The 23,366-nt window shown below is 38.7% G+C and overlaps 1 protein-coding gene across 1 annotated transcript in view; it reads left to right on the forward strand.

The window, feature by feature from the left end:
- KAT6A (lysine acetyltransferase 6A) overlaps positions 1 to 22,988 on the forward strand; it is a 113,241-nt gene extending 90,253 nt beyond the window's left edge. Inside the window, 9 exon segments of the mRNA XM_027598181.2 lie at positions 4,491 to 4,632; positions 6,118 to 6,279; positions 7,356 to 7,449; positions 9,166 to 9,397; positions 10,124 to 10,331; positions 11,492 to 12,094; positions 14,941 to 15,253; positions 17,452 to 19,238; positions 19,240 to 22,988. Coding sequence (XP_027453982.1) covers positions 4,491 to 4,632; positions 6,118 to 6,279; positions 7,356 to 7,449; positions 9,166 to 9,397; positions 10,124 to 10,331; positions 11,492 to 12,094; positions 14,941 to 15,253; positions 17,452 to 19,238; positions 19,240 to 20,214 — 4,516 coding nt within the window. The 3' untranslated portion in view covers positions 20,215 to 22,988.
- Positions 22,989 to 23,366: the final 378 nt, after the last annotated feature.

The following is a 23,366-nucleotide window of genomic DNA, read 5'->3' on the forward strand; positions in this document are numbered from 1 at the left end:
AATAAAAAAACCTATGTCCTTACTTTGTTAATGACTATTTATTATTCTGTGCTAAATTACTTCTAAGTTATTTTCTTGATATTCAAGGTTTTGAACACTTTTTAAAAAATTCAAAATCCCAAAGCATGCAAGAACAGAACAGTTGGAGCAAATAAAAAAGATCCCAAAAGGAAAATCTTTTGGGAAGTGGGATTGTGCATTATTTCCCATAATATCCAGATATTTGTGTGTGCATTGTATATTAAGTAATCTTGCATCTTTGACCTAAAAAACAAAACAAAATGAAACAACAACATTGAAGCCAATAATGCTTCGTGTGGAGCACTATGGTTAAGTCTTAGACATTGAATAGTATAAACCAGAGTTTTAACCTAAGTTTCTCCAACAGGGCCATGTGATGCTCATATATGGCAAACAGGTTTCATAGAGAATCCCCTAAAACATGACATAGATGGGCTGAAGGCAAGAGTAACTGTGATCGTGGGGTATCCTACTCCTGAGCTGTTTAGAACTTATTTCATAATAACCTTTTTGCAAGGAGATCATACTGAAGTCCTAAAGGATTGTAATTAAGTAGCTTGGGAAGTTTCCTCTCCCTTTTGATCCTGTTCCTGACTTGATTTGATGCATAGATTACTTACAGCCCCAGTTACTAAAGCTGAGCATTATTTCATTTATGAAATAAAATGAATGAAAGAATAAAACTATTCATAGTATTAATCATAAATTAATAGTAGCTTTAGTAACCATCATTGAGCTTGGTACTGGACTAAACATCTCTGGAATAATTCTGTGAGAGGTAGATATATCTATCTTCATTTTCCAGACCAGGGCCCTGCAAACATATTCAAGACCATATTTATAAGTGGCAGGACCAGGATTTAGTCTCACTTTTCTCTTAACCACATAGGCATAACCTTTTACCATCAAGCTTGCACTACTCCATATAGCGTCTTTATCTACATTGATCTCACATGGCTTTTACCATGATCTTTGATTTAAGTAATATTTGATAGAGTTTTTGTTGTATTAAAATTTTACTACAAGTAGACCTATTATAAAGACTACACAAATTGCTACTATCTTGGGCAATGTTCAGAAGCCAAGAAGATACCATAGGAGTTCCTGGGAAGAATATTTGCATCATCCTAGAAGTAAGGGAAGCAATGCTTCTAAAGTGCATACAGTTGTGGCCCAGTCCTGCCTTCACATGCTAGGCATGCTTCACATGCTAGGGTATCAGCAGAGTGGCTGACTCTAGAATCAATTTCAGGTTTGGAAGCTACACCCCATGATGCAGTTGATCAAAGCGACCATACATCTATTTGTTAGTCAAGGCCTCGTTGCTCTGTCAGGAAGGCAATGACAAAAAGCAGCAGCACCCAGCAGGATTCTTTAGGGTGAAGAATATTCATATTCTCTATAACTATACTTCACTGCATATGATCTGATATTCTTTCTATAGGATGTGTTTTTTCAGTGAAAGAACTTCAGCCATATGAACTGTACTAAAACATAAATCATTTATCAGATGATTCCCTTTAGACTAACAGTGTCATCCCAGTGGGCTTGGTTATAATAAAGTAAGAGGCTTTAAAATGTTTTCAGCAAGAACTGAATTGGAATCAAGTAGATTATGATGCTTGCTTTTACTTTGTTATTTTTCAGATACTAAGATTTGCTGAAGTTTTTTTTTAATCAAGAAACTATCACACATCTTGCTTTTCAAGGAAATAGCATGAGCTTATAATTTACCAGATAAGACTTGGCAGTAATTTTTTTATAGATTTCATTCCTTCTTAGGTTTCCTTGAACAACTTGCTTACTGCGAGAGCTTTAAAAATTAGACCTTCTTTCATAGACCTTACAAAATAAGTTGTACTTTATTTTCATGTCTCTATACCAAGACCTAAAAGTTGAATTGGATGCTTTTAATGTTGGCATTTATCTTTAGCATAATCTGGAAAGTTTAGTGGTCTGTCACTCTTCCTTCCTTTTTTCCCAGGTTTTTGTTTATGTTGCTCAGATTCACATTGTAGGGAATATTTAGTTGTGATATTTAGCTCTCAAAACAAAACTGTATTCACAGATTCTTCTATATCTTTATGTTGCAACAAGGTAAAATTGCTCATTGAGAATTTAGCACCAGTAAATAAAGGTAAGGGTAGTTGGAAGAAGGAGGATGCCATTAATTACCCAGGGTTCTACCTTTCTTTTCAGAAGAAATTATTCAAAATCCACATATTCAGAAAAATAGTCTGGCAGTTGTGGGTCAGCTCTGAGACTCTGTTAGTATATCTAGTGCCCACATTAGATGATGAAGTTTATAATTGGGGCCACTTCGTTTTGAGATTTTTTAATTTTGGTGGTAAAAACTATCTATCTTACTGCCATTCTTTCTCTGAGTAGTAGAATTTTGAGGCAGCATGCAAAGGAAGTAAGAGTCACCTAGGAAACCTTTCTTTGCAGTGCTCTTGGCTCCTGTTTCTTGAGTTCGATTTGTAATGCCAGTTATTATTTGTTTTACTCAGTACTTTGTTTTGAAATGACTTCTGTACTAATGCCATAATTTCAGGTTGTATTGGTTTGTCTAATATGAGAGATTTTGGAAACCAGGATTAGATATTATAGACACTTAGAAATATTATACCTGAATAGTTCCCTGGAAGCTTTTAGTGTGCTGTGAATGACAGTTTTAAAAGTAAGCTGTGAGGTTGTGTAGGAAGAATGAATACGCATTGTAAATCTCCAAGGGAGAAGGAAAAAAGTCACAAACATGCCTTTTTCCACCCTTACTTGAGCATGAAACACTTATTGCATACAGGACTAGAGCTCCATGAATACACCTTGGCAAAGGCCTCAGTTGAGTGTTAAATGTTTTCAGATAAAATATAATTATGTTTTAAAAGTGGCTTCCAAAGTAGTACTTGAAAAAATAGTGTAGTCTTCACACTTTAACAAATTAGACGTTTTTGTGTGTTAATCTACTTTTTTCTTTAATTCCAGTGTAATCTTAAAGCTATCCACACTGATAGCAACTAAACTAATGAGGTTTATTAAAATTTCCTTCAGCTTCAATACTTCTGTATTTGAGAGAAAATGCGGTAATTTGGATTATAGTTTTTGTCATCATATCTAGTATTTTTGTATATGTAGCTTTTAATGATAGTATCAGATCTCAGATTACCAAGGCATGACCAGTTCTGGACACAGTTCAGGATGCAGGGAAGTCTGTGCTGAGGATAAATGAGGTGTGTATTTTATAATAGAAGAGCCACATGGTCTTCTGGATTACACTAAAATAGGTATAAAAGCCACTGACTTTTAATTTAGGTTATATTATTTCTGTTACTTTATGAACTGATCCAGTCACTATTGCCTAGCTTCTCATAAACGGGACATTGTAAAGAAGTCCTATTAAATTACTGCTAAAATAGCTTGACTATTGTATAAATATAAATTAATAACAGAACATCTGAAAGAATAATTTGAACTTTTATTTCACTTGTTGAATAGTAGACTTCTAAGTTGCAGAATTTAATGGGATATTTAACCAGAGGGAAAGCCAGAATTTCAGGGGTCGAAGGAAGGAGGTAGTATATTGTATGTCCTAACTTGAAAAGATGTATTATTATAGTTTTATACTTAAAAAGATATATAAAGTCTGCTTTTATAATACCCACTTTATATCCATTTTATTCAGCACTCTATACCTAGTGCACCTAACCCAAGGTCTGACACTCAGTAGTACCGTTGACCCTTGAACTACACTGCAGTTAGGGGCACCAACTCCCCACACAGTCAGAAATCCATGTATAACTTTTGACTCCCCCAAAACTTAACTTATGGTCTACTATTGACCAAAAGCCTTACTGATAGCATAAACAGTCAACATATTTTGTGTTACATGTACTATATATTATATTCTTACAATAAAGTAAGGTAGAGAGAAGATAAAGTAAGAAAATCATAAAGAAGATACATTTATATTACTGTACTGTATTTATCAAGAAAAATCCACATATGAGTGGATGTCCAAACCCATGTTGTTCTGAAAAAATGGATAAATGATCAAGTAAAGGAAGACAGTATATACCTTGACAAAAATCTTCTTCACTTATTGGGGTGTTCTGAAGGTAGGTTTTATTTTCTACTTAGTAGAGATTATCAAAGGAGGGGAGAATATGAGATTTTCGCTGTCTGCCAAGTGGGTAAATTTTAAAAAAGCCTGGGAAGTGTTAGTCTAATAGGAAGATCACTGAATTGGATCTCTTTACTTCTCACCCTTGCCCTCCTTGTTAATTAGTTGGATGCTGTTAACCAAATTAGTTTTATCTTTAGTTTGTTTTCTCTCTTTCATATGATTAATGGGGATGACAATACATTCTCCACCTTTTTACTTGAGTAGTAATGAGAGTCAAAAAAGGATAGTTGTGAAAGTTTACAGTCTTATAAAGCCCTGTCTTTTTTTGTTTAATTATTATTTACAGGCTGCCTAAATTGTATCTTTGTGAATTCTGTCTAAAATATATGAAAAGTAGAACTATTCTCCAGCAGCACATGAAGAAATGTGGTTGGTTCCATCCTCCTGCCAATGAGATTTACAGAAAAAATAATATTTCTGTCTTTGAGGTAAAGTAGATATTTTTATAGTTGTCTTCCTATCATTTCGAATGTAGTGCCGCCTATACTGTGTCTAATTGTACTTGGATTTTTTTGGAATGTTATTTTACTGTTGTACTCAACGATTGAGTCCAATGATTCAGCTGTTATGAGAAGCAGAATTAGGCCAACCCAAATGGTACCAGGGTCACACCAGCTTGATATCAGAATAAATTATTCTATAACTCAGGATTCCATCTGATTATAAAATGCCAACTGATTGTTTATGTTTAGATGTGATAAAATTGCATCTTAGAATCTATGAAGTGGTATCTAAATGAAAAATGTTCTCTTGCTCTACTTAAAGGAATATTTTGTAGAGGTATATTTAATAGCTGTAGTAAATCTTACTTTGTAAAGATACAAAAGTATTTTTTTTTTTTTTCACTTCATCATGATGATATAACTTAGGCTATGTCTGTGATTCTGTTGTCAGTCATGGGTTCCTAGCTTCTTGAGCCTCAGTTTTGTGGTGTCATCGCCAGGTATTAATTTGAGTACCTGCCATGTATTCAGTTCTGTTAATGACTGTGATGATAGAATTTCAGATTGTTGGGATCTGCTCAGTCTCTAACTTTCTTGATTTTCCCTACACCTTCATTTTAGGGGAGCACTAGCGGAGCTCTTCACTTTGGGGGGAGGAGGAAGGGTGTGGTTTACAATACTGTTTCAGAATACCCAAGAGCAGACAGACTGCTTCTCACCTTAAGCATATATTGGTGTGTATTTTAAAAGAAGTAATACTAAATTACTGAAATTGTTGAGGAGGTTTCTGTCCTTAAATAGCAATGTTGTAGGGTTTAATGTGGGCATCCATTGGCATTTGCATAAAAGAGCAAGCTCTGGCAACTCCAACAACACAGGTGTGTCAGGAGAAATACACTGTAGTGCTCCTGGTCTTGGCCAACCCGGTTCCAAGAAATATCTCATTTGCCAAGTTCCCACCTAGGGAACCTGCTTGGTGCCTCTGGCAATAGTTCATACTCCTGAAAATAGCTTTGTTTGGGGGTAAATCTGATTGTGGCAGTCAGACTGCATTGCTTCTGGCTGCTGGCATAGAGACTTTAGTTAGACCTTGTTTTACTTAACAAATGTATTTTAGAAGAGGTTGCTTTTAGATCTTTTGTTGAATTACTTTAAAAAATGAATCAGATCAGCTTGCCATCTGAGGTATTACTGCAGCCAGTCTTGTTATAAAAGCAGAAAATGCAATTTTTAAAAGGGTCATCATTTCCTTGTCATACTTTGTTGAAGTAGAGTATTTTATATATTTAGTTGTCTTACAGCAGGTACCCTAATTCTGCTGTTGGAAGGATAGCTTCCAGGTTCTGATCACTGACAGCTTCTCTTAGGCTGGACTGTGGATACTCACAGGTATTTGTAAGTGATGTGTATTATTATTCTAGAACTAAAGAGCCACTTTCCTCATCATTTTGTTCTATTATTTTCCTCTAGGTTGATGGGAATGTGAGTACCATTTATTGTCAGAACCTGTGTCTCTTGGCAAAGTTGTTTCTTGACCACAAAACACTCTATTATGACGTGGAGCCATTTCTTTTTTATGTACTAACACAGAATGATGTCAAGGGCTGCCACCTTGTTGGCTACTTTTCTAAAGTAAGTATATCAGCTTAAAATTTGTTTGAATTCACATGGAAATCTGAAACAATTTTTGTCAGTTCTCACTGGGAGACACTACACAATGCAGCACCTTCTGGGTACCATCTAGCTTTTTGGAAAGGAAAATGAAGGAACATTCAGAAATGTACCAAGTGCTCGAAGGTGCTTAGTAACATTCAACAGACTGTACTCTCCTAGGAACATGAGCTGCCGTTTATACTCAAGAGGAAAAGTTTTTAAATGCCTTCTAGTCCCATGGTAATAATAGCTAGAACTTGTGAAATAAACACAGTCAATACCTCTGTGAGCTCTTTTTCATTTTAAATCTTGTCCTAGTTTAAATTTGAAGAATAGAAATAAGAATAAGAAGCCATTTTTATTCACGGATATTTTCTCTTCTTCCTGTAATCTTCCATTCTCTTGGGGAGAACAAAAGGTGTTTTTGTAGTCAAACAACATAAAAGATGTACTTTTATTTAAGCTATCCTATGATAAAATCTAAGCGTATGAAATAGTTAAGTGGGAGTACCAGCTTTCTGTCAGTTGTCTATTTCAGAAGTTAAGTATAATTTTATATATATTGCCTGATTTTTTAAAAGTGTCTATCCCCAACATTTTGAGATTGTTTTTTTGTGAAGTTAGATACAACTGATGGGGAGATGGGACTGCCCTGTGTAGCACCAGACCAGGAAATAAGAGGTCTTTGAAGTGGTAGATGAATTTTCCCATTTCTGGAGTGCCACACTAACTCATCATTTATAGCTTTGCAGATTGATTGGGACTCAGATTCCTCTGCTCATCTTAGGCAGTGGCATACTATCTTTGAGTTGCAAATGGTAGTAGATGGCATAATTTTATTTTACATTTATATTCTCCTGGTGTGGTTGCTTTGTGGGTAATGGCAATGAGTTAACATTGTCCTGTCTCCTCCCAGTGGGGTATTTTCTTTCTTGATGTGCATGCTATTCTCAAAGGACCAGGGCTATGGTTTTGACTGTTAAGTCTTTGTTTCTTAATAATTAGCATTACTATTCAGTCTTACTCGCATGTTGTTTTAAAACTTTCTTTACCAGGAAAAGCACTGCCAACAGAAGTACAACGTTTCCTGTATAATGATTCTTCCCCAATACCAGCGTAAGGGCTATGGCAGGTTTCTCATCGATTTCAGTAAGGATTATAATAATTTTTCATTATCTCTTCTTGTGGGCCTTCTGATACATATATTTTTTAGAGATTTGCAGATGATTTATTGGTTGCTAGTATCGTTCGTCACAGTATGGGACTTTAAAACCTAAAGTCGTGAATTTTTTTCTTTTGATCAGACATGAAATATTTTTAAATAGCTTATACCGAACACCATCTTTGTATGATCTGTTGAAAATGCTTTGAATTTTCAACTCTTAATTTACAGGTGGAACTTAGTTTCATGATAATTCTAACTCACAGCAATACTCAATACATTGTGCAAGTTAGTACAGTAAAGAAGTACAGCACTCACCTTATTTTTGTTACCTAATTATCAGAAAATGCGTACATCATTTTTTAGTTACGGGCTCTACCTAGTGGTTAAAATATGCAGTACACCTTAAAAAAATCTTAAAATATATGGCATAGGAAATAATTTAATCTGATTTAAACATTGAAAGCCAAACAGCTCTAAAAAGTCATTGTAGAATTTGAATTTTGTTTTACGTGTTGATAGTCTTGCTTAGAAAGTAAATATATGTTTACAATAAATTCTGTATTGATTATAACAAAGTGATATTTTTGAGGGACTATTTTGATACAGGCAGTTCTTCTAAATATCAGATGATTATGTCACCAGTGTTAAGAAGTTAATTCTCAGATGGACCAGTTCAGCTTATTTCAGTTGGCCTTAGACTGTACTCCTGACCATATTTCATTGGATTCAGTGGATTATTTCGTACGTTTTCTTGGCCTTCTTAGATTGGTAGTAGAGAGTGCAACTCAGATTATTTCCTTTAATATCAATATATTGTTTTGAAATAGGACTCATGTTTGGATGTGTTATGCCATTAAGTAGCAAAGTTAGGGGAAAATATTTTATTATACTAATTAGTTATACTTTTGAGATACGCAAACAGCAATCTATGATTACAGTATTTGTTTTTATTTGCTTTTCCTAATGTAATCTATTTTCCCACATTATCATTCACAGACTGCTTTTTAGTAGTTTCCTTTGATGACAAAAAACTGCATTTCTTCTGCCATCTCTGTTGTTGATGCTCTCAGAATTTATGCCTTTTCTCTTTCTGTTCTTGAGAGTCCTGCTCTAGACAGGAGGACAGATACCACCATACACTCACAGGGACACCCTCACACTGACATCCTTGCTCACTAAGAGTTTAAGGGTAAGAGGTCATTGTGAGGAGAGCTTTGGCTCAGTGAGAAATTGTCATCTGAGTCACTCACAGAAGAACCATGATCTTAACAGATAGGATTATGTAAAAACGAAGGCATTCTTTTGTATTGTTCAGCAATTCAGATATAACTGTTGCTATCTAGTAGTCCAAATAAAAATGCAAGGGAGGTTTTCCCCCATAAAATAAAAAGCATTATTGCCTTAATCTTATTAAAGCATCCTATTAATATGAAGTCCTCTGATTTATTTTAACAGTTGATTTATAGTAAGTACAGACAAAGTAATACTAACCTAAGGTTCAATATATACAAACTACATAATCTTGTGCAAATTTGTGTTGAAGTAATTTTTCAGTTTTGTTCTTTTTCTTGAAAGAATTTACCTTTGACATTATTCATGCCTGTATTACTTAAATTGATTGTGGAAGAGGGAATTGTTACTTTGGTGAATTAGCCTATTTTAGGCTCTCTGACATATTTGTGATTCGGGGGTTTCTTTAGGTTATTTGTTATCAAAGCGTGAAGGCCAAGCAGGGTCTCCAGAGAAACCATTATCCGATCTAGGTCGTCTTTCCTACATGGCTTACTGGAAAAGTGTAATATTGGAGTGCCTTTATCACCAAAATGACAAGCAAATCAGCATTAAGAAGTTAAGCAAGTTGACTGGAATCTGCCCTCAAGACATTACTTCCACACTCCACCACCTACGAATGCTGGACTTCCGTAGTGATCAGTGAGTATCACATCCCTTCGTATACTTTCCAAAGACAGTTAGGTGGAAGTGTTTGGATGAGGCAGCCAGATTATCAATGAAAGGGCATAAACTAATACAAGGGGTACATTGGTGATCCTGAGACACCATTTTCGTTTCTGTGATAATTTGATACCATTGACCACATTTTTTTTTTAAACTGTTTTTTCTGGTTTTCCTTCTAACTTTTGGACCTAAGCTATTGAAGCTTTTCTTTTCTAATGTTGGCAGCGCCTTTAATACAAGAGGTAACAACTCTAGAAATAATGTCTAATAAAATATACCCATGATTTATTTCCATATAAAGTGGTACAAAGTAAAATGTAGGTCAAAGGAAGGTCAGCTCACCCTTATCTAAAGGGGTTGGGAAAAGATCACAGAGAAGGAGGCATTGGGCTAGAAATATGGAGGATAGGAGATAGGGTACTGGAGAGTCTCACAGCAATTCCAGAGGTGGGAAGTGTGAGACAGTGTGAATGGTTAAAATCACTTCATCCATTGTTCTCGTTGAGTGTGAAGTAGCTGTCCAACTTCTTATTTCTTAGCTATCTTATATGGTGGCGTATTTCTGTATTTCATGCTTCCGAGCTGGCAGTTTTTGAAGCATTAGTCATCACCTCCATGATTTTCTGGGGGTTATAGCTCCATATTCATTGTTAGGTACTCCTTGTACATTGTTGATCGCTATAAACTTTGCTCTGGTTCCAGATTTGTGATAATCCGCCGGGAAAAACTTATCCAGGATCACATGGCAAAGCTTCAGCTGAATTTGCGACCTGTAGATGTAGATCCAGAATGTTTGCGCTGGACTCCTGTCATAGTCTCCAATTCTGTTGTCTCAGAGGAGGAAGAAGAGGAAGCTGAGGAAGGCGAAAACGAAGATCTGCAGTGCCAGGAAAGAGAATTAGAGACGAGTGTAAGGGCATGACTAGTCTCTATTTTTGATGACAGAAGGCTCTGTTTTTGGTTAATGAGTATTGTGATACGTGTTACAATATCTTAAGCCAACACAGTTCACATTAGAATTTCAGAGTTGATTTCAGTGATAGAGATTTTAGGAAGACTGGGTTTTGTTTACTTATTTGTATATTTTTAAGCCTTGGATCATTAGGAGACCTTCAAATTTGTTACAGTGTGTTACTTAGAACTAAGAATTCCTTATCAGGGTCCTGATACACAGCCAAAGTTTAAGCTGTGTAGTAGTAATTGAGGAATCTGAATTTAACTTACTTCTGACCATTGTTAAAAATGAAATGAAGATCCCTTTTCCTTAAAATAAAAACATTAAGGAAATAATGTAAACGTGTATGTTTTCTAATAGAGCACTAAATAATTCAGTGGGTACACAAATGTCTTTAAGCCGTTAAAGGGTTAATGAGGGACTGTACAACATTGTATAGTTGTGATGCCTGTCCTTCTCTGTTCTTTTTTTTTAAACTGTGCTTTCATCCTTTAAAAATCTGTGTCCTCCTTTGATAAACGTAAGCAGTTTCACGCCCGTTTAATGTAATTTAATTTTCAAAATGAAATTAAATACTCAGAATAAAAATAAATCTAAATAGACATTTTCTTTCATTTTTTTCAAACACCCCCTTTCTCTTGCCCATGCTCCAGAGCCCATCTCCTCTCTGTTTATAAATTTTATTGCTGAGAAATTTGGTAAATTATATCATTTAACATTTATAAGAACAATGCTGTTTACTTTGTTTATTGAAGGTGGGATTGCATAGTGGCTAAGAGCACTAGCTCTTGGGTCAGACTGCCTGGGTTTAGATCCCAGCTTCCACATTTGTTCTTGCGTGTCCTAGGGCGAGTTACTTGTATTTTTTGTGCCTCAGTTACCTCATTTTTTAAAATGAGGATATAATAATAACACTTCATACAATTGTTGTAAGGATTAAATGAATCTTATTAAGCATTTAAAGCAGTGCCTAACACATGAGAAATATTCCTGATAGCTATTAAATTATACTTTTCTTTTTAAAGCTCTGTTGTCTTATCTCTGTTTAAGAGGTCAGATAGGTATAAAAATAAGACTGAAAAATTAATCGACATGGTTTTATTTTCCAAAATCAGGTGGGAAAGTCTGCATCTCGGGAGAACAAAGAACAAGATTCTTACTCCTCAGTAGAAAGTGAAAAGAAACCGGAAGTTAGGGCACCAGCCAGTTCTACGCGTCTGCACAAACAAGTCCTTTCCCGTGATAGTCTTCCTGCAAATAACCAGCCATCCCGGAGAGGCCGCTGGGGGAGGAAGAACCGAAAAACCCAGGAACGTTTTGGTGATAAAGATTCTAAACTGCTCTTGGAAGAGACATCAGCTCCTCAGGAACAATATGGAGAATGTGAGGAAAAATCAGAAACCTCCCAAGAACAATATACTGAAAGTGAGGAGCAGCTGGCAGCCTCTCAGGAGCAGCCAAGCCAGGATGGGAAGCCAGACATTCCCAAAAGAAGACTAAGTGAGGGGGTTGAGCTCTGGCGAGGACAGCTGAAGAAGAGCCCCGAGGCACTGAAGTGTAGATTACCAGAAGGCACTGATAGACTGCCCCGTCGCTATAGTGATGGTGACAGGGCTCTCCTCAGAGGCTTCAGTGAGAGTAGTGAGGAGGAAGAAGAGCCAGAAAGTCCTCGGTCCAGCTCCCCACCAGTTCTTACAAAGCCCACATTGAAGAGAAAAGTAAGGCTTTTCTTTTGACTTGTTTCTTTTGACTTGCCTGTTCTTTTCCGAATTACAGCTTATTATATACATCTGTCTGTTCTAGAGTTCTGAAAAAGTAAATATAGAAATTGTTAGTGTGTTATTTTTTTAGACTTTATGCCTCAGTGTACTGTAGCTTATGATCTTCCCAGTAAACATCTGAAATGTGGATATGGCTTCTGTGGTTTGTGGGAATGAACATAGATGTCATAAGCTTATTTAAGGGCTGACAAACTCTTTTTCAGCTTGCTGGTTTGATGTTGTAATCATGACTTTTAGGGATTTGTCAAGTATTTCAAAAGTATGTATAGATGAGAAATATTTACGTTAGAAAAGGAGAAAAGTATCTGACAGCTTGATGGACAGCGGTGCCCTTTGTTGGGGTGCTCAGAGAGGCCATTCGTCTTGAGGGGGGGTGGGCCTTTTCCCCTGTGCTCTCCCATCTCCATCTCTCCCTTCTTTCTTTCAGTGGTTTGACTTAAACCTGGTTTTAAAAGTATTTTCTCAACTTTGTCTCGTCATCTTGCAAAGTTTGAATGATAGCCAGTTTATAAATGTGTTGTGATGCTGATAATGAATTCTGGCAAACTGTATACCAGAACTGTCCCAGTCTGTGCAGTGAACTTTTAAGCATTGCCACAAGCCAGCCAGACTGAGCTCGGCCCCCTGGATGAGCCACCCTGTAGTGGTGGGGTGACAGCTTTCATCCAAAGCAGTGAAATTGTTCCTTTCCTTAAAAGAAGCTTATGGGGGGAGGGGGATCAGGGCAATATATAAAAAAAATAAGTTTTTAATTTAATTAATTAATTTTTAAAAGATTTATTTGACAGAGAGCGAGCTAGCGAGAGCAGGAACACAAGCAAGGGGAGTGGGAGAGGGAGAAGCAGGCTTCCCACTGAGCGGGGAGCCCGATGCGGGGCTCAGTCCCAGAGCCCTGGGATCATGACCTGAGCCGAAGGCAGACGCTTAATGACTGAGCCACCCAGGCGCCCCAAGTTTTTAATTTTAGAACAGTTTTAGATTATGCAATTATTGCAGAGAAAGTACAGAGAGTTCCTGTATTCCTTATAGGCAGTTTCCCCTTTTGTTACCTCTTATGTTGGTATAGTACATTGGTCACAAATAGTGAACTAGTATTTTATTAACTAGAGTCCATACTTTATTTAGATCTCCTTAGTTTTCCTGTATGTCCTTTTTCTCTTCCAGGACCTCATCCAGCACACCACATTACACTTAGTAGTCATGCCTCTTTGGCCCCTCTTGATTGTGACAGTTTCTCAGACTCCTTGTTTTTGATGACCTTGACAGTTTGACGAGTACTGGCTAGGTATTTTAAAACGTCCCTCATGATATTAGGATGGGGTAATATGTTTTTGGGAAGAAGACCACAGAGGTAAAGTGTCATTCTTATCATATAAAGGGTGTCTGATAAATATGTATGTATACACACACATACACACGAAACACAAGAGTATTACTGTCGGTATGACTTTTCACTATTGATATCAGCCTAGATCACCTGGTTTGAGGTTGTGTTTGTCACATTTCTCCACTGTAAATTAGTCACTCCTTTTTTCCCCTTTCCCATGCTGTACTCTTTGGAAGGTAGTCACTGCCGGCAGTGATATGGAGAGTTATACTCTGTTCCTTAGGAGCAGAATATCTGTGTTAATTATTTGGAATTCTGCTTGGGGGTTTATTCATTCCCGCCCATCTGTTTACTTATTCAAGCATTTATTAATACCGGCGTAGACTCAGATATTTACTTTACACTTTGAGTTACAACCCAGCAGTACCACTTGATTTAATTTGTTGCTCAAATTGTTCCAGCTTTGGCCATTAGGAGTTTTTAAGTTTCGCTCCACGTCCCTTTAATGTAATATGTACCGTCATCAGTGTAGGGTTTTTCGTTTTGTTTTGAGCACTTCCTTACTTTCTAGTACTACAGGATAGTCTAGGTTCATCTTGTATATTTCATGTCCCAATCGTAGAGTCAGCCATTTTTCCAAAGAGCAGAGCCAAACATGTTGAACCTGGTTTGAAAATTGTACTCTCAACTGAAAGGACTAGTAAATTTAAATTTGAAGTGGAGAAAAACTCAACACTAGCTAACTCTGCCATTCATTATGTGATCATGAAGAATGTATCTTTGCCATTCCAGGCTTATATTGCCTATTTGTAAGATAAAATTATGCTATTTCCCTGTGTAAACAAGAGAATATTGTAATAGGCAGTGAGATCATGCACAAAATACTTGACGTTCTTAAGAGAATTTCTTGACTGGGAGTCAGAGACTATATTTTACAACCGTTTCTGTGCTGACTGGGTATGTGACCTTAAGCAAGCCCTGTAACCTTTCTCGCCTCTATAGAATGAGGGGATTGGACTAGATCATTTCTGGTGCATCGTCTTTATCATTTTGTTGCTCTATCATGAGCTATGAGACAAACAAAGTGTTTTGTTTTTTTTTCTCTTGAGGTAAAGAGATGTTAAAGGAGTAGCTTCTGTGTCATTTCAGTATTGAAATAGGCATTTCCCTAGAGTGTTAAATGTAACTGAAGTATTAATAAAGGAATTATAATATCTGCTCTTTGGGCATGCCTTTTATAAAGTGTGTTCAATCATCCAACATCTTTCTGTGATAACTTTATGTGTAGTATCTTACTGTAGTATTTTGAAATAATACTCAAAATGTCTCTTGGCAAACAGTGTACCCATTTTATATGTGCTAATTCTTTTAGGTTCAGACACTGTTCATTAGGTTATTAATAGAAGTGATAACATTCATTACTGTAAATAAAATACTTCCTTCCTCTTTTAAATAGAAACCGATTCTTCACCGAAGGAGGAGAGTCCGAAAGCGCAAACACCACAATAGCAGTGTGGTCACAGAAACTATTTCTGAGACCACGGAGGTGTTAGATGAACCTTTTGAAGACTCTGACTCTGAGAGGCCGATGCCAAGATTAGAACCCACGTTTGAGATTGAGGAAGAGGAAGAGGAAGAGGATGAAAGTGAACTATTCTCTAGAGGGTACTTCCACCGCCTCTCCTCACAGGATGTGCTCAGGTGTCGATCCTCTTCCAAGAGGAAATCTAAAGATGAAGAGGATGATGAAGAGTCAGATGATGCTGATGGTATGTTTCAGAAAACTGTTGCTTATGGTAGTTTTATTGTTTTTAAAGAAACAGGCTGCAATTGATAGCTGCAAACCCTTCCATCAAGAGGCTGAAAAAGCGACGCTCCCCACTAAGCCAGTAAAGGACGGCCAACTTGGTAACCTCTCAAAATTTGTGTCAAGTATATTCGTCCCTATTTTCTCATTGAACCGTCTGTCCTTTTAAAAAGTTGTTTTTTTTTTTCTAGTTTCCCCTTCAAGGGACCTATTTTTGCCTCTGCAGAAAATATCTTGCTATTGGGATATTGTTCTTTTTTGCCTAATCCTTTCTCAGCCATAATCGGAATCTTTAGTTAATGGGTGAATTGGACTTAGCATCAGGAAGACATTGAAGTAATAACCCTTTACTAGAAAGTACACTCTGTGGACCTACCCGTTTTGCTAATTGTTGTATGCTCAGTGCCTAAAATAGGCACTTGGTAAATATTGCTAAATGGATACATGCTAGGAGGATGGTTCTTAAATAAGATCAGATGCATGTAAATTGGACTTGCTTCACATCTGTTCAGGAATCCTTCTGAATCATATCTCTAATACGCCTTTCTCTGTGAGTAGTAAATTTCTAATAAAAATGGTAACAGTGCCTCAGGGTAGGTTAAATTTTATGGCATAGTGCAAAATCCAGTGATTTACTTTTAAAATAGCCTTATCGTTTAGAAATAAAGAAACGGGGGCTCCTATATGTGCTGGGTCACAGACCAGGTCATTTACATCCTACCCTAAAGTTTCTGCCGGTGCATTATGCTGCCTGCGTCTGCAGTATTTGCCTAAAAGGGGGGTAGGGGGGCGGTGGTCAAACTGAGCTTTTTTTTTTTTTTTTTACTTTGCTGGGTGAAATTGGGGGAATGCAGTTGTCCACTCTTGGTGGAATTATAGCATTTATTTATTAATTGAGCTTTTTATTCTTTAAAAAATAAATTTGCTCAATTTCATATGTAGTAGAAACTTGCATTTCCTCCATTCTGATATTTTTATATAAGAAATACTTTAGTGACTAGATGACTTGAGTGCTTTGCTGTGAATGATTTTCTGCAGTTTTATTGTGTTACGCTTTGAGGTATATAACTAGGAAACCAAAGATTTATTGTGTAAATTTGGCCCTTCGGTAGAATTCTCTCTGGGATCCTTGTAGATTAAAATAATATCCCTTGTTTAAATTCTTGTTGACTAGGACAGATTTTCTCTGATGTGGCCATTTCCTTTCTTTATTTATTTTCACGTTATTATTGCCAGTTGTACCTTTTTAGCTTCCCCCTCAAAATCCTGTTCTTGCCTTGGCGTTCTTCCCTTTAAAAATTAATGGGATTAAATGAAAAAAAAATTAATGGGAAATATGAATGTGTACTTAATGCTGCACCACACTGGACACCTAAACATGGTTGAAATGGTACATTTTCTGCTATGCATAGTTTACTACAATCTTTAAAAATAGAAAAAAGTAAATGGGGAGAAAATAATGCCAATGTCAAATTTATTTCTAATAAATCATTGTCATTGGTGCTTTCACTTTTTCTTCAGGTCAGTATTTGTCTAGGACTAAATGCCTTGCGGCTTTTCCCGTACAAACACAGCATCGATTGAGCAGTTATTCATGTAGGATTGCTCAGTCATGGCCTGGGGTAATTAACTCATGATATTACCTGAAGTAATGATTTTTATGGAAACCAAGAAAACCAGAGAGAGAATATAAATTGCAAACAGGAAAAAAAAAGAAAAAAGAAGAAATGAGCTGATTTGTGACTTACACAGTAAAGACCGCTTGTCTGAAGTACTTGTAATCACTGCTGAGCATTTGCATCATTACACAGCTTAGCTCCATTTCCTAGAGGAGAAAACTGACCTGTAGACTAACTTCCTAAAGCCGTGTGGTTGGTGATGATAAACCTGAACTGGTTTTAAGTAGTGGGGGGCAGCAGAGTGTTGGCCAGGATTCTTTCCTTGTTCTGCCAGCTCACTGCGTGACTTTAGAAGAGGTCATTATTAGGTCTCTCCTTTAGATTCTTAACTTGAATGGGAAGGTAATCAGAAGAGTTTGTGATGATTAATAAAACTATTTCTGTTGCACATATGGTCTCAGAAAACGGCACTGGTACAAATAGAATATCTTGTGACTTTTTTAATGTGTTGTTTTGTTTTGTTTTTATCCCTCCTGTATAGACACTCCTGTCCTAAAGCCAGTATCTCTCTTGAGAAAATGTGATGTGAAGGATTCTCAACTTGAGCCAGATACATCCACACCTATGAAAAAGAAGAAGGGATGGCCCAAAGGCAAAAGCCGCAAACCAATCCACTGGAAGAAGAGGCCTGGTCGCAAACCAGGATTTAAGTTGAATCGGGAAATCATACCTGTTTCTACTCAAGAATGCATTGTTGAGCCCATTGTCCCCATTCCTAAAGTGGGCCGTAAAGCCAGACTTCAGGAGAACGAAGAAACTGTCGAACCAAAAGAAGACTCGCCTTTAACTGAAGAAAGGAAGGAAGAGGAGGAGACGCACGTGGAAGCAGAAGAGGTTGAAGAGGGAGAAGAAGAAGACACCACCGGCAGTGAAGTTAGAGCAGCATCTCCAGTGGATAGCAACAGTCCCGAGACAGAAACGAAAGAACCTGAGATAGAAGAGGAGGAGGAGAAGCCCCGTGTCTTAGAAGAGCAGAGGCAGTCAGAAGAGGAGCAACAAGAACTAGAAGAACAGGAGCAAGAGGAAGAGGAGGAAGTGGCTACAGAGACAAACCAGAATGAAGACCATGATGCAGATGATGAAGATGATGGTCATCTGGAATCTACCAAGAGAAAAGAGCTAGAGGAGCAGCTCGTTCGAGAAGATGTCAAAGAGGAGCCCGGTGGTCAGGAGTCTTTTTTAGATACTAATATGCAGGGCAGTAGGGAGACTATAAAGGATAAAGATGAAACGGAACCAGATTCTGAAGAGGAACAGACTTCCCATGAAACGTCCATGGTATCAGAGCATATGCCAGGGTCTGAGGATGATCATGAAGAAGATTCAAACTCTAAGGAAGAATTAATTGAGCTGAAAGAGGAAGAAGAGATTCCTCATAGCGAACTGGATCTGGAAACCGTGCAAGCAGTGCAGTCTTTGACTCAAGAGGAAAGTAACGAGCACGAGGGAGCCTACCAGGACTGTGAAGAAACTCTGGCAGCGTGTCAGACCCTGCAGAGTTACACCCAGGCTGATGAAGACCCTCAGATGTCAATGGTTGAAGACTGCCATGCCTCGGAACATAATAGTCCAATATCTTCTGTTCAGTCTCATCCCAGCCAGTCGGTCCGTTCAGTCAGTAGTCCCACCGTGCCTGCCCTCGAAAGTGGTTACACCCAGATCAGCCCGGAGCAAGGATCCCTGTCCGCACCCTCTATGCAGAACATGGAGACCAGCCCCATGATGGATGTGCCTTCCGTATCAGACCACTCTCAGCAGGTGGTGGACAGTGGCTTCAGTGACCTGGGCAGCATTGAGAGCACCACAGAGAACTACGAGAACCCCAGCAGTTACGATTCTACAATGGGCGGCAGCATCTGTGGGAATAGCTCTTCACAGAGCAGCTGCTCCTACGGCGGCCTGTCATCCTCCAGCAGCCTCACCCAGAACAGCTGTGTTGTCACTCAGCAAATGGCCAGCATGGGCAACAGCTGCAGCATGATGCCGCAGAACGGCGTGCAGCCCGCCGCCGCGGCCAACTGCAGCATCAAGTCACCTCAGAGTTGTGTGGTGGAGAGGCCTCCGAGTAACCAGCAACAGCAGCAGCCACAGCAGCCGCCGCCGCCGCCGCCGCCGCAGCAGCCGCCACCGCCGCCCCCGCAGCCGCCGCCGCCGCAGCCACAGCCGCCGCCGCCGCCGCCGCAAGCGGCCCCGCAGCCGCCGCCGCCGCCGCCCCAGCAGCCGCAGCCGCCGCCGCAGCAGCAGCCGCCGCCGCCCGCGCCGCCACCCGCCACAGCCGCAGCAGCCCCCGCCCCCGCCCCCACCGCCGCCGCCGCCGCAGCAGCAGCCCCCGCTGTCGCAGTGCAGCATGAACAACAGTTTCACTCCAGCGCCCATGATCATGGAGATCCCGGAATCGGGCGGCACTGGGAACATAAGTATTTATGAGAGGATTCCAGGGGACTTCGGTGCCGGCAGCTACTCGCAGCCGTCGGCCACCTTCAGCTTAGCCAAGTTGCAGCAGCTGACTAACACCATTATGGACCCTCATGCCATGCCTTATAGCCATTCTCCTGCTGTGACTTCCTATGCAACCAGTGTTTCTTTGTCTAACACAGGACTGGCTCAGCTAGCTCCATCTCATCCATTAGCTGGGACCCCTCAAGCACAAGCCACCATGACGCCGCCCCCGAACCTGGCATCCACCACCATGAACCTCACGTCGCCTCTGCTGCAGTGCAACATGTCTGCCGCCAACATTGGCATTCCTCACACGCAGAGGTTGCAAGGGCAGATGCCAGTCAAGGGGCACATTTCCATCCGCTCCAAGTCGGCGCCGCTGCCCTCTGCGGCTGCTCACCAGCAGCAGCTGTACGGCCGCAGCCCACCAGCGGTTGCCATGCAGGCCGGCCCTCGCGCATTGGCTGTTCAGCGTGGCATGAACATGGGGGTCAACTTGATGCCGACCCCTGCCTATAATGTCAATTCCATGAATATGAACACCTTGAATGCCATGAACAGCTATCGAATGACACAGCCCATGATGAACAGCAGTTACCATAGTAACCCTGCCTACATGAACCAGACAGCACAGTATCCTATGCAGATGCAGATGGGGATGATGGGGAGCCAGGCCTATACCCAGCAGCCTATGCAGCCAAACCCTCATGGAAACATGATGTACACTGGCCCCTCCCATCACAGCTACATGAATGCTGCTGGCGTGCCCAAGCAGTCACTCAATGGACCTTACATGAGAAGATGAGCAAGATGAACTTGCAATTAAAAACTTAAATATATATAAATAAAGGAACCTTTTATACTGACAAACCAGAGAAAAATGGACCTTTTTCCAGTTAAAATATTGCTGTAGATTTAGAGGAATTTTTCTTTGGTTTTATTTTATTTTTTAGAAAACCTGGTCTTCTCTTTTTTTGGGTTCATTTTGTTCTGGGTTTTGGTTTTCTTCACGATCTTGAACATTTTACAATAGAACTCATCTAAAAATGGATTTGGGGATAGGGGAAACATGCACAAAAATCTTTTCATAATTAAAAAGAGCCTTACTTTCTTTACACACCACATGGACAGAATTTGTGTAAAAGTGAATTATCTTTATTTTAAGATGTGTGTTTCCCCTCACTGTTTGCAGCTCCCAGTGTTGTCATTTTTTAAATGTTATATATACATCTCGGGGGTTAACCAGACCCTTTCCTCCAAACCCAACCTTTCATTTCCTACTTCATTCCAGCAGGAGGCACTTACAGGAGACTCGGACGGGGACATGGAGAACAACCCAAGCTCCTTAAACTTATTATTATTGTTAATATTATTATTATTATTATTAATAAAGTGAGGCAGGAAAATGCTTCTCCTTTTAAAATCCCCTCCACTCCCTACACACACACACACACACACACACACACACACACACACACACACACACACACACACACACACACACACACACCCCTTTTGAAACCTTTCCCCAAGAATGTTTCTTTAAGATGGACTTCATTGAAATGTTTATTTTTCTTTAAATCAAGTGTAATATAATTTTTTCTTTTTTTCTTGTTTGTTTTTGTTTTTGTTTTTTGTTTACTATTCCCACTCAGCACTCAGAGACACAAAAATACTGTAAGTCTCAATTAACAGCAGAATCTCAGAGGAAAGCTGTTTGCAATCCTAATCCAGCTTTGGAGGAATAGAGATGGTCAATTAACAATCAGAAAAGAGGAATTTTGCCTCTTGTTTTTTTACCACCTGGTGAATCAGCCATAATGCACATACTCCACACAGCCTCTTGTTTTTAGTATGTACTTTGAGATGCTAAGGGTCTTGATTCTCGAGCCTTCGACTCTGACTAAACTCAAACAGCAGTCCCCAGTGATTAGCCTCTTACATTCTTACATAAAGTGTTGATGGATGACTGTACATTTCAGTGATTTGAAAAATACCTGACAAACATTTGACACTGTTTATTTTATGTTGGAAGAGATGACGTAAGGGAGATCATGGTCTGAGTTTTATAGCTACTTAAATGATACATACCTCTAGTTTTCATTTGTCTTGAGATCCTGAGTTCATTCCCTGTGAATCAGAGTGCACCAGCCCCTCTCCTGTGAGTGGTTAAAAGAGAAGAGGGATAAACCAACCACCAGCATAGTAGGGCAAATCTGGACAGCAGGGTTTTAAGCAGGTTCCTATGTTGCTCCCAACTCCCATTGTCTTTTCTCTCGTGCAGCCAGTTCGCCCATTCTCTTCCTATTACTTGCTCCAGGGATAGGTAAAAAAAAAAGAATATATATATATCTATATATATCTATATATATGTTCCATCATTAGAAGATGGAAACTATTATACCACTTGGTATGTGCAGTCAAATATCCAAAAGGGGGAAGTACTGCTTAAAGAAATACCTGTAAGCATTAAATTCTCTCCTTTATTTGTACATTTTATATAGATAAATTTTTGAAGTACTAATTAGGCATTAAATTTTTTCAAATGCACAGGTTTGTTGTTTTTTTAATACACTTTAATTGACTTTCTCAATTAAATGTGTTAGGTAGAAAACGGCAGAATTCCACATCTTAACCGCTATCAATTCTGAGCATGTGCAAGGCTGTGTAGGACCCAGTTTCTCTGTATATACTCTTCCAGTTCCCAATCATCTATGTAGAAAGTGCACTGTGCTGCCCTCTCCCTACATCTTCAGCTATGTCATTGCTTCCTGGTTGGGGTGGGGATGGGGTGGGTCGGGAGGGAGGTATCTTGGGTGGAGGGTGGGTCAAGGCAGAAGGAGAAGCTGTTGAAATGAGGGCCGTGAATTCAGTTTCTGTTGGTTTGCGGTTGTGTTTGGTTTCATTTGTTTCTTTAAAAAAAAAAAAAATTCAATCGGGCAGCTCCCTTTTCCACAAGCCTTTTTGTGACTGTAGAACTATTGTAGAGAAAATGTTCTTTTCTATATTATAAAAGAAATTATCCAACACAGTAATATTGGTACCTGTCATTTTTTCACTTCTGTTTAAAAAAAAATGTATTTTTAGCAAGATAACTTGGGTAATCTTCTAAAAAAGAAATTTAAAAACTCACTGTTAGTGACTTTGATGCCTTTTAAAATAAGAGCTTTTTCATTTCATTCCATCTTTAAAATTTTTTATCTTTGTTGTAGAATATTAAAAACTATTTTAAGAAAGATAAAAATTCTCTTTAAAGAGATCTCTAGAGTGTGTGAATAGAGCTCCAGATGCCTCTAAAAGCCGCATGTACAAATGAAGCTAAGTCTATTCCTGTCTGTTTATATTTGCTTTTCCTGTTTTGTAACCTCTTTGTACTTTGTTCATGGTGACTTGTAAGCTACGGGGAAGGGGTGCCTAGATGCCTTTGTATTTCTCCATGTCATGCGCTCCTGGGCCAGTTGGTCTCCCTTCCTCTCCTTGTATGTAATATCACTTTTTTTTCCCCTTTCTAGCAAGTACTTTCAAAAGAACTCTGTACATTTTAACATAAAAAAATAAATTATGTTGAGCCATTTTGGATGTCTGTCTTGCATGTGGAATTTTTCTCCCAAATATTTCACACTCTCCAGTTCTTTATAAATATTAGCCTTTTTCACATTCCTCTTTATACAGCAAGTATCTGTTCGTGGCCTTTACTTTGAAATGCCAGTCTTCACTCATATGTGTGTTTAAATGCTGACAATGTAGATAGTTTTTCCTCTTCAGTGAAAATTTTGGTATAATAACCTCACTTTGGATTTTTGAGGGAAATCCATTTGAAAACCTAAAGGGACTAATTCACTCAACCAAAAAGCGGAAATGCAGTTGCAATGCAAGTAGCTCCTAGAATTGGAACAAAGCAGTTTTCTCCTCTCAGCTTACCCGATTATGCTATCGAGGAAGATGTGCCAGAAATCA

This window comes from Zalophus californianus, chromosome 2 (assembly GCF_009762305.2).
Source record: "Zalophus californianus isolate mZalCal1 chromosome 2, mZalCal1.pri.v2, whole genome shotgun sequence".
Lineage (NCBI taxonomy): Eukaryota > Metazoa > Chordata > Mammalia > Carnivora > Otariidae > Zalophus > Zalophus californianus.